This window comes from Lissotriton helveticus, chromosome 5_1 (genome assembly GCF_964261635.1).
Source record: "Lissotriton helveticus chromosome 5_1, aLisHel1.1, whole genome shotgun sequence".
Lineage (NCBI taxonomy): Eukaryota > Metazoa > Chordata > Amphibia > Caudata > Salamandridae > Lissotriton > Lissotriton helveticus.
The window spans coordinates 128,950,991-128,966,553 of NC_136065.1; the positions used below are offsets into that span (position 1 = coordinate 128,950,991).

The 15,563-nt window shown below is 44.9% G+C and overlaps 1 protein-coding gene across 2 annotated transcripts in view; it reads right to left on the minus strand.

Moving 5' to 3' along the window:
- Nucleotides 1-15,563, minus strand: part of CNTRL (centriolin) — a 1,008,983-nt gene that overhangs the window by 646,178 nt on the left and 347,242 nt on the right. For both annotated transcript variants that reach the window (XM_078641873.1, XM_078641874.1), the window contains one exon: nt 14,869-15,045. In XM_078641873.1, the coding sequence (XP_078497999.1) occupies nt 14,869-15,045 (177 nt within the window). The remainder of the gene's footprint in view (nt 1-14,868; nt 15,046-15,563) is intronic.

Consider the following 15,563-nt stretch of genomic DNA (forward strand, 5'->3'; position numbering starts at 1 on the left):
CCACGCTCCACCAAGACAGATCCGCTGCAGCTTCTCTGGAGATCCTCACTGACTCCCTGAGATCTCCATTGTGCTGATACCACTGCCGGATTGGTGTCACTACATCGCGGTTTTTTACAACGCATTCCGTTACATCGGAATTTTTACAACGCAGGATCCATTACATCGGATGCCATTACAACGCATGGCATTACATAGCAGATGCTATTACAACGCATGGCATTACATCGTAAGTATAGGTAAGTATAAAAAATGTAATTAAGTTAATTTAATTAATTTAATTTAATTAATTGAATTAAAATACATTTTAAAATAGTAATTAATTTTATTTAATACATTTTAATCTATTTAAATTAATTTTAATAAAAATTGTAATTAATTTTATTTAATTAATATAATGAAATTAATTTAATTTAAATATTTTTTTAATTGTAATTAAATTAATTAAAATAATTTATTTAATTTAATTATTTTAATTAAGAAATGTAATTAATATAATTAATTTAATTTAACCTAAAAACACCCCTGTACCCCAAACCCTGCCCTGAAACCTAAAAACACCCCTGTACCCCAAAACCCAAACCCTATCCTGAAACCAAAAAACACCCCTGTACCCCAAAACCCAAACCCTACCCTGAAACTTAAAAACACCCCTGTACCCCAAAACCCAAACCCTGCCCTGAAACCTAAAAACACCCCTGTACCCCAAAACCCAAACCCTACCCTGAAACCTAAAAACACCCCTGTACCCCAAAACCCAAACCCTACCCTGAAACCAAAAAACACCCCTGTACCCCAAAACCCAAACCCTGCCCTGAAACCAAAAAACACCCCTGTACCCCAAAACCCAAACCCTACCCTGAAACCTAAAAACACCCCTGTACCCCAAAACCCAAACCCTACCCTGAAACCAAAAAACACCCCTGTACCCCAAAACCCAAACCCTGCCCTGAAACCAAAAAACACCCCTGTACCCCAAAACCCAAACCCTACCCTGAAACCTAAAAACACCCCTGTACCCCAAAACCCAAACCCTACCCTGAAACCTAAAAACACCCCTGTACCCCAAAACCCAAACCCTGCCCTGAAACCTAAAAACACCCCTGTACCCCAAAACCCAAACCCTGCCCTGAAACCTAAAAACACCCCTGTACCCCAAAACCCAAACCCTGCCCTGAAACCTAAAAACACCCCTGTACCCCAAAACCCAAACCCTACCCTGAAACCTAAAAACACCCCTGTACCCCAAAACCCAAACCCTACCCTGAAACCTAAAAACACCCCTGTACACCTGTACTTATTTTAAAAATTACTTTAATTAATATAATAAATAATAAATTAATAATATTAAAAAACATAAATAAATATATTTAATTATAATTAATATTAATAAAATTTAAAAAAATTAAATACTTACCTATACTTACGATGTAATGCCATGCGTTGTAATAGCATCTGCTATGTAATGCCATGCGTTGTAATGGCATCCGATGTAATGGATCCTGCGTTGTAAAAGTTCCGTTGTAAAAGACTCCCGTTGTAAAAGTTGCGATGTAACGGTGCATCACCACCACTGCCTGCGGAGGCACCACTGGAGTGCCCTCATGTGCCAGCGTGCATGGTTGACCAGCAGAATGCAGCAAGCAAACAGACCGAGCAGACGAAGGACCTTCAGGACTGGAACAACCGCTCCGTTGAAAAACAAAGGAATAATTTCCTGAATGTCGACAATCCTTTGAGGAGGAGGGAATGCCCGACACACAGTAGTGTCCAGTACTGCCCCTATGAACAGGTTGCGCTGCGAGGACACCAGGTGAGACTTGGGTACATTTATTGAAAAACCCAATTTGTACAACAGCTGTGTTGTCATCTGCAAATGATGAAGCACCTTCTCTGGAGACTCCGCTTTGAGAAGCCAGTCGTTCAGATAGGGGAAAACTGGAATCCCCAATCTTCTGAGATGGGCTGCCACCACTGCCATCACCTTGGTGAAGACTCGAGGTGCAGTAGTAAGTACAAATGGGGGAACCGCAAACTGATAGTGCTGCGAGCCCACCGTGAAACGGAGATACTTCCTGTGTGACTTCAGGATTGGAATGTGAAAGTACGCATCCTGCAAATCGATCGACACCATCCAATCCTCTTGCTGCAGCGCCTGAAGAACCTGCGCAAGGGTGAGCATCATTTCAGAAAAAGATTCAAGATCCTGAGATCCAGGATTGGACGTAACCTGCCATCCTTCTTGGGAATCAAGAAATACCGGGAGTAGCACCCTTGGCCCCTTTCCTGCTCTGGAACCACCTCTATCACACCTTTCTTTAATAATGTTAGGACTTCCTCCTGCAGGAGAAGGAGATGTTCATCCGAGCAAGCCCCTTGGCAAGGAGGGTAATTTGGAGGGAATTCCTGAAAGAGAAGAGCATACCCATTCTCTACAAGATGGAGAACCCAAAGGTCTGTAGTGACAGATTCCCAATCTTACAGAAAATGAGTAAGCGGACCCCCTACAGGACCAACATGATCCGGAATGGGGAATCTAGGGTTGCTTTGCTGCGGTGATAGGAGGAAAGGTAGAGGAAGAGGAGGAGGAGGGTTGACGGCCTCAGGACGACCTCTACTTTTTCCTCTATACGATTTGTATAGAGTATTCTGTTGTTGTTGCTGCTGCTGCTGACGAGGCTGGCCATATGAATGAAAGGACGACTTCCCAAATCCTCTGTATTTTCGGAAAGAGCCTCTAGGTTGAGTTTACAAGCCAAGAGATTTAGCTGTTGCCTTGCTGTCTTTAAATCTCTCTAAGGCAGCGTCCGCTTTTTTACCAAAGAGTCCTGAACCATCAAATGGTAGGTCCAACAGAGTAGCTTGAACATCTGTTGAATAATCGGTAGACTTCAACCAAGCACTTCTTCTAGTAGCCACTGAAGAACCCATGATCCTTGCCACCGAGTCAGCTGTGTCTAGTCCACTCTGAATGACTTGACATGCAGCTGCCTGGGTATCATGTAAAACCTCCTCAAAAATCTTCCTGTCTTCCTCAGACAGCTTAGGCAGCAACTGTTTTGATGAGTCCATCAAAGCATGGATGTATCTACCCATCAAACATGTAGCATTCGTTGATTTTAATGCCATGCTCGCAGAGGAGAATACCTTCTTGGCAGAATGATCAAGCCTCTTTGATTCCCTGTCAGCTGGAACTTGAGGGAATGCTCCCGAAGACCTCTTTGAGTATGCAGCCTGAACTACTAAGGTCTCTGGAGAAGGATGAGCCGATAAAAACTCTGGGTCACCAGGAGCCACCCTATATCTTCTTGCTATAGACCTGGAAACTGCAGGCGCAGAATGAGGTTTTCGCCAAACCTCCAGGACAGGCTCAAGAATTGCCTCATTGAAAGGCAATAGAGGCTCAACAACTGAGGAAGGTGAATGGAGAACCTCCGTTAATAAATTTGACTTAAACTCATTAGTAGGGAGTTGAATGTCCAATAATTCAGGTGCCTTTTTAACAACCACATGATAAGGTGCTACAGCTTTTGAAGGAGCATCAGAATCAGGAGAAAACTCCCATTCAGGAGAAATGTCCAGGCCGCTGGCCTCTCTCAATTCAGCAAAGCACTCATCTGAATCATGCAGTTCACCTTCTTCCATTTCCTCACGATACCTTTCCTCTTCTAAGACCCTCTGGGGCTCTTTCCTGGATCTTATCCGCAGCACATGCGTCGATGGATCCACAATCGGATTCGGAGCCGGCCTCGTGCACGGATCCGACAGGGCCGCGTGCGCCGAACGAGGCCAAACAGAAGGCGCCGGTGAAGATAGAAACGGCGTCGGAGCCCTCGGCGCCGGGAAACTCCAAGACGGCGCCATCTGAAGGAACGGCATGAAAGGGGCCTGGGCATGGGCTTGAGGAACCCCCAAATTGAAAGCTAATGGACCCATGGAACCCGCAGGTGCACCAGAGGGGTACATAGCCCTGTGAAAGACCCCATACATGGCATTAAGGTAATGCGATGGGTCTTGTCCTGGAGCTGGAAATAGAGGGTAAGCTTCCGGGACTGACTCCGAAGCAGGTGTTCCTGAATCCGGGCCAGCTGGCGCCGAGGTCGGAACTTCTTCTGGAGTTACCTGCTCTTCTGGCACAGAGTGTTCTTGTTCTGAAGCCAGAGAATGGACCGAATCCGGTGACGGAGCCGGCGTCAACTTTTCTGGTGAAGCCGGAATCGATAACGAAGGAGACACATAATCTTTTCTGTGACGTTGAGGCGAGGTCGATCTCTGCACCGCTTCTTTATCAGATTGATGTCTTGAAGAGTGCTTCTTTTTCTTATGTTTCTTCGGCTTCAAGTGTCCTGACGTCGACTTCGAGCCCGACCTCGACTCGGAACGAGACCTCGACCTCCTCCTACCTCTCTTCTTTTCCTTCCTTATTTTGGGCATAAAAAGCTTCGCCTCTCTCTCTTTCAACGCCTTTGGATTCATCTTCCTGCAGCATGGACATCTTTCGACATCATGGTTGGAAGACAAGCACCAAACACAATCTTCGTGCTGAGGTTACGTAGTTTTTAGCCTCGCTTCGCTACAGCCGCCATTTTGCGTTTAGTCGCCATTTTATGTTGCCTCACTCAGGCAGCACGGCTGACGCGGAGAAAATGGTCTTTTCTGCCACTTTCAGCTGTTCGATGTTTTTCTCGTCAAGGAGCAACCTTTGTCCTTGTGTGCGATACTGATGTCAGGGTCCGGCCGAGTACGCAAAGCCATGTCTAGACTGATTAATCCATGACTTACTCCACTGTTTGGGTCCCACCATTCTTCTCTACCTTATCTTATTTAACTGGACTTCACTATTCTCTTCGTGTGTTCTCTTGTTACATAGCCCTTCTTTTGAAGCATTCTACACATGTTTTGCCACCTGCAAATTGAATTACGGGCACTAGTGTTGATTAACCTGATGGGAGGAGAGCACACGGGGTCTGAAAGGAGGGTGTGTTTTAGACATCTGATAGCTTGTTTTCGAACTATTCCTATTTGTCAGTTTTGTGTACATTGGGAGTTGTCATTGTAAACTTGTGTTGTATAATAGACTGTGCGCCACAGATTGAAGTGGCAGTCTCTTGAGAACCTACCTGCGTGGTACTTCTTAGATAACTGTGCTTAGCTGCAGCTAATAAAACTACTTTTCTACGCCAAACAGAGTGTCCTGTGTCTCTGTCGGTCGAGGCAGGTGAACTCTGAGATCTTAGGCGTGCCCTGCGCCGCTCGGCCCATAAGGCCGGGTTCTCCAATTGGCGGCCCAACGTGTGGGCGACTTCAGCGGTAGTAGTTTTTGCCTGAGAGTCGTGAGGAGCTTCGCAGGAAAATTCCGGAGGATTTCGCGAACCACGTGAGCGACCCCTGCATGTCGAAGTGGATCGAAGGTCTTTTGAAGCGTGGCTACCCCTTTCCGACGGCTGCTGACGACTGCTGCCCTGACTGTTGCCCTGCCTTGGCCCTTTGGTGATGACTGGTATCGCGAGACGATAGACGGACCTCTGTTGGCGTGAGAAAAGCATTTAGTTAAGTATTTGTGGGTAGCGCCCACTCTCTTTGTTTTTTGTATTTTGTTATTCGATTAGAGCGCTAACCGAAGCCAAGGGGTAAGTACGAATCCCTTGATGTTTATAAGGACAAAATGCCTGGATTTAGTAAGTTTAAGAAATGTTGTTGTTGTGGTTGTTTTGCGGATTCCCGATTGGAGGATTCCTGTCCAATTCCTCCAGTTGGAACTCCTACTTACGAACTTTACTCAAAGCACGGTCTGGGTCCTATAGTTTTTAGTGAAATATGGACCCATTACACTAAAAAAGACGGTGTTTTGCAATGGCCACAAAATGTGTCCTTTGAGCCAGATATATTAGATAATTTGGAAGCGATATTATTCAAGAGAAAAGCCCGGCCGGCAATGTTTGACTCCTTTCGCCTATGGCGCAAGGAAGCCAAACAGAAAGAAATTAAGCAAATGAAGAAAGATAAGAAAGAGCAGAGTATGCTGCCCAACAATTTAAAAATGACGAAGCTGATCAAGCGATTGAGGTTTCAGAAAGACAACATCGCATGGCAATAGATAGATGCTATCCTGTATTGCCTACGGTATCAAAGAGTAAAACTCCTGATGACGATTCTTTCATGTCCCAATTATTGACATTACCTCCGCCTTATGTGTTAGGAGCTAATGCACCGCCATTACAGCCCGCTGCCAATGCAGCTGCTGTACTTCCTACACAGTTGCCTGTCCCTGTGATTCCGCCTCAACCCCCTCTGCCAGCAATATCGGTACCCCAATCTCCTGTGCCTCAGCCTTCTCCATCTGTCGTTTCTTTTGCTACAGATTCCTCTTCTGTCTTACAGAATACTTTGTCCCCCGTTTTAGTGTAAGATTCCCCTGCAGCTCGACGGTGTTTAGTCGACACTGTTTCAGGTCTTTTGTTGCCTTTTCTTGGACCTCTTTTCTTCCCTCCTGCCTCGTCTAGGAGGCAATCTCGTAGTCAATTTCCAGATTTGGAAGAACGGACTAAATTAGATTCCCTTGCCTTTAATTGGATTAGGAGTCGTGTACAGTATAATGCACATGATATTTTAGATACTTTCCTTCAATGGAACGCGCCCACACAGAGATATGTATTTAATGTCATGTGTAATACTCTGATTAAGGAATGGGGAGACGTAGATTTAGACTCGCCTCCTCAGGATTTACTTGACATACAGGATCAATTTGATAAGGGACTTATTGTGGGTCCTGCTGTAGAGCATGCTGTTCAGAAACTTGTTGCTTTTCGATCTACACTTTTCTCTCAAAATTCTCTTGAGCCTGATCCCGCGGTTCGTCGTAAAACGGCACAATACCCAATGCGAGAAGTTCCTCCGATATGGAGAGATGCAGTTCCACAAGCAGGTAATGTTCCTGGTGTTCCTGCTCATTTTCAGCGTATATGGGTACATGACCCTTGGAAAAGGTCAGAAGTATTGGCACTCAAACAGTCTTTACTGGACCCTCGTAAGAATCCTGCGGGGTATTATAAAGAGCTGTCCCAGACTGTTTACGCCTGCATTATGAATTTGGCAGATATTGACTTACTCATGGGGAATGTAGTCCCACAAGCAATATGGGCCAAGATTCGTAGGCAGGATCATGCGGTAGCTCTAGGTGGTGATTGGGCAGCCATTACAGCTGCGGATGCAGGTCAAGTAGGTGGGGCCAAACCGGATGCCCTGATCACAGAATTGCCTGGAAAAATAATAGATTTAATGAAAACTTTAATGCCTGCGATGCGTGTTAATTGGGATAAGTTAGCGGTGTGTAAGCAAAAGACGGATGAAAGTGTCTCCGACTTCTTTATTTGGTTTGAGGAGACTTTCATCGACCATAGTGGTCAAGACATGAGTACTGAAGGTGGACAACGATTGTTCGTAGACAAATTTGTTTTTAATTTACTTCCAGAATTATCGAATAAATTAAAACAATCAGAGAGTTCTTGGGCTGTCTCTTCCACGGCTCAGATATTGGCTACTGCTCAATATTATGAGAATAGGGATAAGGAAGACAAGGAGAAAGCGGAGAAAAAGACTAAAGACTTGAAAACAAAAGTCCTTCTGCAACAGGCTTATCCCCCTCGTTCTGCTCAGCCCTCATTTTCACAGCCCCCACAGTTTCAGAGGTTGTTGCAGAAGCCAGTCCCCTCAGTTCCACGAGCTCCATTGGGCCCCAACCAGTGTGCTTATTGTAAAGAAGATGGTCATTTTAAGAATACTTGTCCAATTTTATTGCAACGGTATGGTGGATCATTGGCGCCGCGGGGTCGTGGTGATTCTCGATCCATATCCAGAGGAAGGGGTCGTGGTGTGCCACCTCAGGAACGACGTCCCTCTCCCTCTCAGGACTCTGAGAATTCTGCTGATCAAAATAATTTGTAATCTGCACAATACCACAATGATGACTATTGTTTCGATAATGGGGACGATGCTTTCCATACTAGCTAGGACAGCCACAGGCAAAGTAAGGGAGTCATATCAGTTCCAGTAGATCAGGAAGGACCTTATGTTAATGTAATGGCATTAGGTGTTACAGAACCATTTCTCTTGGATACTAGTGCTATGAGAAGTTCCATAATGCATTCTAAACTCCCTGGGGCACCTTTGTCTGGCTTAACAAATGTTTCTGTAGGATTCTCTGGCGCCCCAGTTTCAAACCCTATCTCTTGTCCTTTGCCCATTTCTATTGGTCCCTACGATTTGGAAGCTCCACTCCTCTTAACGACGGGATGCGGAGAAAATTTGTTGGGTTTGGACCTCCTGAAACGTTTACATGCTACACTGTATTGTGCACCCTCTGGTGTGCACCTTACTTTAGGTGATAAGTTGACTTCTCCAATGTATGTATCTAAAGAACAGCTACCACCCGAGTTGCGTTCACTTGCTGCTACACTTTGGGCTGTGGGTCCAAATGATGTTGGCTTGTTGCAAATTCCACCATATGTAATTACTGTTAAAGACAATGTTAAGATGCCACGTGTTCCACAATATAAAATATCCAGTGATGGTGAGAGAGCTTTGTTGGCCATTGTTCATGATTTGGTTCAGAAGGGTGTGGTTGAAGAGACTGGAGGAAACGTTTGCAATAGTCCTGTTTTGCCTATTCTTAAACGTACTGATCCCTCTCAACCACCTGTGTATCGTTTTGCAATTGATCTTCGAGAGGTCAACAAAATTGTTGTCCCTCAATTTCCTGTTGTGCCAGATATCACAGCTCTGCTTACCATGATTCCTGCTTCAGCAGGTTGGTACTCAGTGATCGATCTTAAAAATGCTTTCTTTAGCATTCCCATTGCCGAAGAAAGTAGGGATCTTTTCGGCTTCTCTCTCGGAGGCCGCAGCTTCCGGTTTAAGCGCGCACCCCAAGGCTATTGTGAAAGTCCTTCGATATACAGTCAAGCTTTGAAGTCACAACTTGATACCTTTTCTCGCCCTCAGGTGCCACTCTTATCCAATATGTGGATGATTTGTTGATCGCTGCAGATTCTGAAAATGTTTGTAAAGCAGCAACTTTATCGCTCTTACAGCATTTGTCTGATTCACATCATAAAGTATCGTCTTCCAAGTTACAATATTGCCGACAAGAGGTTACCTATTTAGGTCATCTCTTGTCAAAGGAGGGAAGGCGATTGACTCCAGAACGTATTCATGCAATTGCACGAATGCCTGTACCATCCACACAACGAGAAGTGCGTGCTTTCTTAGGCATCACCTCTTACTGTAGACAGTGGATTCCAAATGTTTCCCTTCTTGCTAAACCACTGTTGGCACTTACACTTAACGACACGCCCCAGCCTTTGCCTTGGACTGATGAATGTCAAAAGAGTTTTTCTGATTTGCGTACTGCTTTGTGTTCCGCTCCTGTGTTGGGTACTCCAGATTACAGTAAACCGTTCACACTCTATGTGCATGAAAGGGAAGGTTGTGCATTATCAGTGTTGACGCAACGATTTGGCGACAAACAAAGGCCGTGTGCCTATTTTTCTGCAACATTAGATCCAGTAGCTAAGGCATTACCTAGTTGCCTTAGAGCAACAGCAGCAGCGGCAATTTCTATTCGTCAGTCCGCTGGACTAGTGCTAGATCATACTCTTAATGTTATGGTGCCACATGCAGTAGATACTCTTCTTAATAGGACGAAAACTCAGCATTTAACGAGTGCTCGCTTGTCTGGATACAAGTTGACACTTCTGGCTAGTCACATACACATAAAAAGATGTAATGTCCTGAATCCAGCAACATTATTGCCTGCTTTGGATGCTAGCAATGTACAAGATCAGCATGATTGTTTTCTTCGCACTGAAGAAGAAACGAAGGGTCGAATAGACCTCAAGGACACACCACTTGTGGATCCGGATGGGATCCTATGGGTAGATGGGTCATGTTTCAAGCTCCCTAATGGTGAAACCACAGCTGCTTATGCAGTAACGACGTTGTATACAGTGGTAGAAACTGCGCGCATTCCGCATAATTCAGCGCAAGCTGCAGAATTGATTGCGTTGACAAGAGCATGTGTGTTGGCGAAAGAGAAGAGAGTGACTGTCTATACCGACAGCCAATATGCATTTGGCGTCGCCCATAGTTTTGGTCGTTTGTGGAGGGAAAGAGGATTCTTTACCTCCCACGGCACCAAGATACAGCATGGTCAGTTGGTAACTGACCTTCTCGAATCACTTGCCCTGCCTACTCAAATAGCGATTGTGAAGTGCAGTGCGCATAAAAAGATTACTGATGTTGTGGGTCGAGGAAATGCGTTTGCAGATGAGATAGCGAAGGAAACAGCGAGGAATGTTGGAAGTCGCATGTATGTTGCAGGGCCTGCTAGATGGGTTGCAGAATCTGGTATGTGTGAGGACACAGTGGAAAGTGTGAAAGCAATCCAGAAGGAGGCTACTGAGAAGGAATTAAGTACGTGGAGAGAAAGTACGGGAATGTTGGATAGTACGGGATGTTGGACGGAATTGTCAGAGCATCAACGATGGTTGTTACCGGATGCGTATGTACTGCCTGTAGTTACTATGGCCCATGGACCAGCCCATATTAATGCACGGGGTATATGTAAGCTTTTAGCTCCAGTATGGCAGAATGCTGGTATTCCTAAATGTGCAGAAAACGTGGTGAAACATTGCATTGTTTGTTTGATGCACAATCCAGGAAAGGGAACTCCAACTCCAGCAGGTCATTTTGCACCCCCTACGTACCCATTCGAGGTACTACAAATAGACTACATCCATATGGAGCGCTTTAATAATCTCAAGTATGTCCTGGTGGTGGTTTGTGCCTTTTCCAGATGGATAGAGGCCTACCCCCTAAAGGACAACACTGCTTTGTCCACTGCAAAAATACTCCTGAAAGAATTCTTCCCGAGGTTTGGTTTGCCGCGCATTGTCTGGAGTGACAATGGAAGTGAATTTGTAGGTGAAATTATGCAAAAGGTGTGTGTAGGTCTAGGCACTCTCAAACTTAAGCTAGCAAAGATTTAGGCCAGCACGGGCCTTTCTTGGCCTGATGCTTTGCCTTTGGCACTCCTTTCTACTAGACCAACTGTTCATTCTCGTTTGGGGCTTAGCCCATACGAGATTGTGTTCGGACGCCCAGCTAACGTCTGGGGAGTCCCCAGACCCAAAAAGTACTCAGATATCCCCTACCCACTGTTGGTTGATTATTTGCATGATCTCACCACTAAATTGCATGTTATTCGTCAACAGGTCCAAAACGCTTTACCAGAGGCCTCTTCAGATCCCGGACACACCATCCAGCCTGGGGATTGGGTGTGCCTGAAAAATTTCCAGAGAAAAAAGAACCTGGAACCTCGTTGGGGGCCTCCAAGACAAGTTCTGCTTACAACTCGTACAGCTGTCAAGGTCCTGGGGAAGAAACACTGGATCCACGGTGTGCACTGCAAAAGGGTACCATTGCCTTTGCCGTATGACCAGTGGGTCCGAGAAGGTATTGGTGACAGTGAGTTTGAACAGGTACCCAGCTTCGTGCCGTTCAGCAGCGCACACCTGGATTGGACTAGCTCATAGAAAGAGGACGATGATGTTCTACAGGAAGCTGTATCCGTTCATCTGAGAGTCGATACAACAGATCCCGAACATTTATTCCAGGACCAGACAACCCTTGGAAAGAGACGATACAATTTGAGGAAAAGATTCCCTAAGGACAATCAGTTTTGACTTTCATTTTTTTTAAACTCTATTAATAAAGATACATTTTTCCTTCCCTTATCAATCAAGTTGCAGGGTCACGGTAGGAGTCTTGAGCTGTGACCTGAATAGTGACTAGGTCAACAGGACTTGCAGTGTCATAGGACGGCTAACAATCACAGCCAAGTGATTAAGGAAGATTATCGTGAGCGACGCCTTTAGAGTAATGGATAGTGCAGGGAAAGGAAGTGATATTAAAATGTTGAAGAGAGCTCATTATAAGAAATTATTATTTGGTCGTTGTGGCGTAGCCCTATGTGTTTTAGTAGGTTTAAGTAGTTTATTAGCATGCATAGGATGGATTATTCATGTCCTGCCGTCAGTGCCTGTTCCCGTTACTGTCCCTCTAACTCCCTCTACTACTGTTTCACCGCATAAGTTTTACTCACTCCCAGATCACGAGCAAATGAGAAGAATGGAATATATTAACAATTCGTTTATTCAACTGTTACACCAGCACCAATTGATAGTAAATGTTACTGATTGTTGGGTATGTGGTCTCATACCACATAATACACAAAGAGGAATGCCGTATCTAGTCCTCCCCTTCTCATATGAAGGTTCTGCTTGGGCCTATCTGGCTATGTTTTCCAATGCATACCAGAATTTACTTCGATACCCTTCTGGTGGATCCTATAATGGTGGAGTGGATTTCAGTCATAGTTCTTTGATAAGGGCATTGTAACTATGGCAAAGATTGCTGATATCATCAAGATTCCCAAGGACGAAAAGAGAGCGAATGATGGGTGGAATATAACTCGCTATACTCTTAGCCTTACTGATAAGCTCAAGCAACATAATTCTGCACCGATTTGGGTATTACCCCAAAGAGGTCGTTTGTGCTTGCAAATAAACGGCCAGAATACCAAATCTAAGCAAGAGAGAAGCAACTGTTCCCACACTTATGTCTATACTCCTTCTACACCTGCACCATTAGTAGCTTCACAAGGTACATATTTCATCTGTCACGATAAAGCTTATACATGGCTTCCCACACACTTCTCGGGGACATGTTATGTAGCTTTTCTCCTCCCTCCTACATACACCGCTCCTGCTGATTATCATCGGAAGAGAGTTGCTAGAGGAGTGGTAGATTCAGAAGATACAGCAGGGCAAGAAGGAGGGGATTTTCTGAAAGGGTTTCTTCCCTTTTGGGGTCCGATGGCCAATAGCAAAAATATCAGACAGTTGATCCGTGTGGTTGATGCCACAATCAATGTAACTTCTGGAGCTCTGAAAAATTTGACTGTTGAGCTTCAGGCGGATCGACTTATGACATTACAGAATAGAATGGTATTAGACATAATACTTGCAGATAAAGGAGGAGTTTGCAAATTGATTGGGTCCAGTTGTTGCATTTATATTCCTGACAACGCCCCTACAGTATACCAAGCCATCTCTAAGCTACATGTCATCTCTGAGTCTATCCACGAAGATACTGGAGATTGGTCTGTGATGGGATGGTTTTGGGGACTACTGTCCACTTGGGGATGGAAAGTGCTAACTTTCCTTGGAATGATTTTAGCACTCGTCTTTTCTTGTTGTCTTTGTCTACAGTGTGGTCCAGCTATTTGTGGACTCTGTGCCACAATCTGTGTCTCCAAACCAGTAGCACAACAGACAGAACACATTAAGATGATGGTGCAGCAACATCTTAGTGACCTCATGACCATTGATATCGACTCAGATTGAAATGAGTTCCTTTGTGCTTTGCCTGAGTATGGCAAAAGGAGGGTCTGAGGTTACGTAGTTTTTAGCCTCGCTTCGCTACAGCCGCCATTTTGCGTTTAGTCGCCATTTTATGTTGCCTCACTCAGGCAGCACGGCTGACGCGGAGAAAATGGTCTTTTCTGCCACTTTCAGCTGTTCGATGTTTTTCTCGTCAAGGAGCAACCTTTGTCCTTGTGTGCGATACTGATGTCAGGGTCTGGCCGAGTTCGCAAAGCCATGTCTAGACTGATTAATCCATGACTTACTCCACTGTTTGGGTCCCATCATTCTTCTCTACCTTATCTTATTTAACTGGACTTCACTATTCTCTTCGTGTGTTCTCTTGTTACATAGCCCTTCTTTTGAAGCATTCTACACATCTTTTGCCACCTGCAGAATTACGGGCACTAGTGTTGATTAACCTGATGGGAGGAGAGCACACGGGGTCTGAAAGGAGGGTGTGTTTTAGACATCTGATAGCTTGTTTTCGAACTATTCCTATTTGTCAGTTTTGTGTACATTGGGAGTTGTCATTGTAAACTTGTGTTGTATAATAGACTGTGCGCCACAGATTGAAGTGGCAGTCTCTTGAGAACCTACCTGTGTGGTACTTCTTAGATAACTGTGCTTAGCTGCAGCTAATAAAACTACTTTTCTACGCCAAACAGAGTGTCCTGTGTCTCTGTCGGTCGAGGCAGGTGAACTCGGAGATCTTAGGCGTGCCCTGCGCCGCTCGGCCCATAAGGCCGGGTTCTCCAGTGCGGGTCAGTAATGGACATCTGTTTACCGCACTCCCTACAGGGCTTAAAACCAGATTTCCTCGCAGACATCTTCAACGGAAACAAGAGAAACACAGCAAAACAGCTAGATATACAAAGTAACTACGGAGAGTCCCAAAAAACCGTTGACGGCGCGGAAAAAAAGAGGCCCCGTTATGGATCCAGTGACGTTAGCAGGGTCGCGAGCGGAGTCGTACCCTCTGTGACGTCGTCCATGACCTCGCCGGCGTAGAGAGCTACAAAAAAATTCTGAATGGCTGCTGCGTAGGGGATATTCACAAGGTGAGGAATCCACTGGCAGATGTATCCATCAGAAGTGCACAGAGCATCATCTGTCTATACAAAACAGCAGAAGGGTGCTGTACAAATGCTGAAATCGAAACACAAATCAGTTTAGAAACCAAAACCTGAAGTAAACTTGTATTGCAACAGTTGACTTTCTCACTTCCTACCACAATTGGTTCCTGTTACAGTCCACCATAGAGGTCCTAAGAACTGGTTGATGCAACTGTTGTGTCAGGGTTGCTTTGGCTACAGATCTGGATATGTATTCTTAGAATTAACTGAGAGTTCTCTGCTCTGCAGATGCTTTCAGCTGGGGACCTGACCTGATTGAGTCGCCGCAACCTTTCCAGTTCTTCCTTCAACTGATTGGCTTCGGTGTCTCTCACTTTCAGCTGTGCTTCCAGTTCAGCCTCGTACTCGCTGAGGTCTCCTTGAGCCTGCCGAAGGGATTCGTTCATATCCTGCTGTAGCTGAAGGTTTTGTTCAAGATCTGCGATTTCCTGAAATATTACAAGAGAAAGGGTCAAATGATAGGAACAAAGTACAGACGATGCACACCCTTAGCCCTAGTTTTACCACCACAAACTTTACAGTAGCAAGTGACGACTCATTAGGTTGGACATCAGTTTCCCAAAATCTTGAACTGTAGAGTGCTCTGGAGTAACTGTGAGCTGACGTATAGCGCTTTATCAAACCCCTAAATAAATAATTAAGTTAACCTTCAATTTTGAAGCAATGAGTAGGCCTAATCGGGACAACTTACAGATTGATTTCAACGTGTCCAACCCATTCATGAATTCCAGAAGTGCAACTTCAACTAAAGCTTTTCATTGGTCTAGCCTTAAAGCTAAGTAACGACTTAACACCACAGAAAAGATTAACCGGAGATCTCTTAAAATTCTGCAGCCATGTCAGTCTATATATTTTTTTGTAAATATTTGTACAGCATTCATGTTGTTTCTTAGCTGCTTCCAAGAGTTGAAGATGTACTCACTAGAGTTCCAAGAGTTGGATCCAG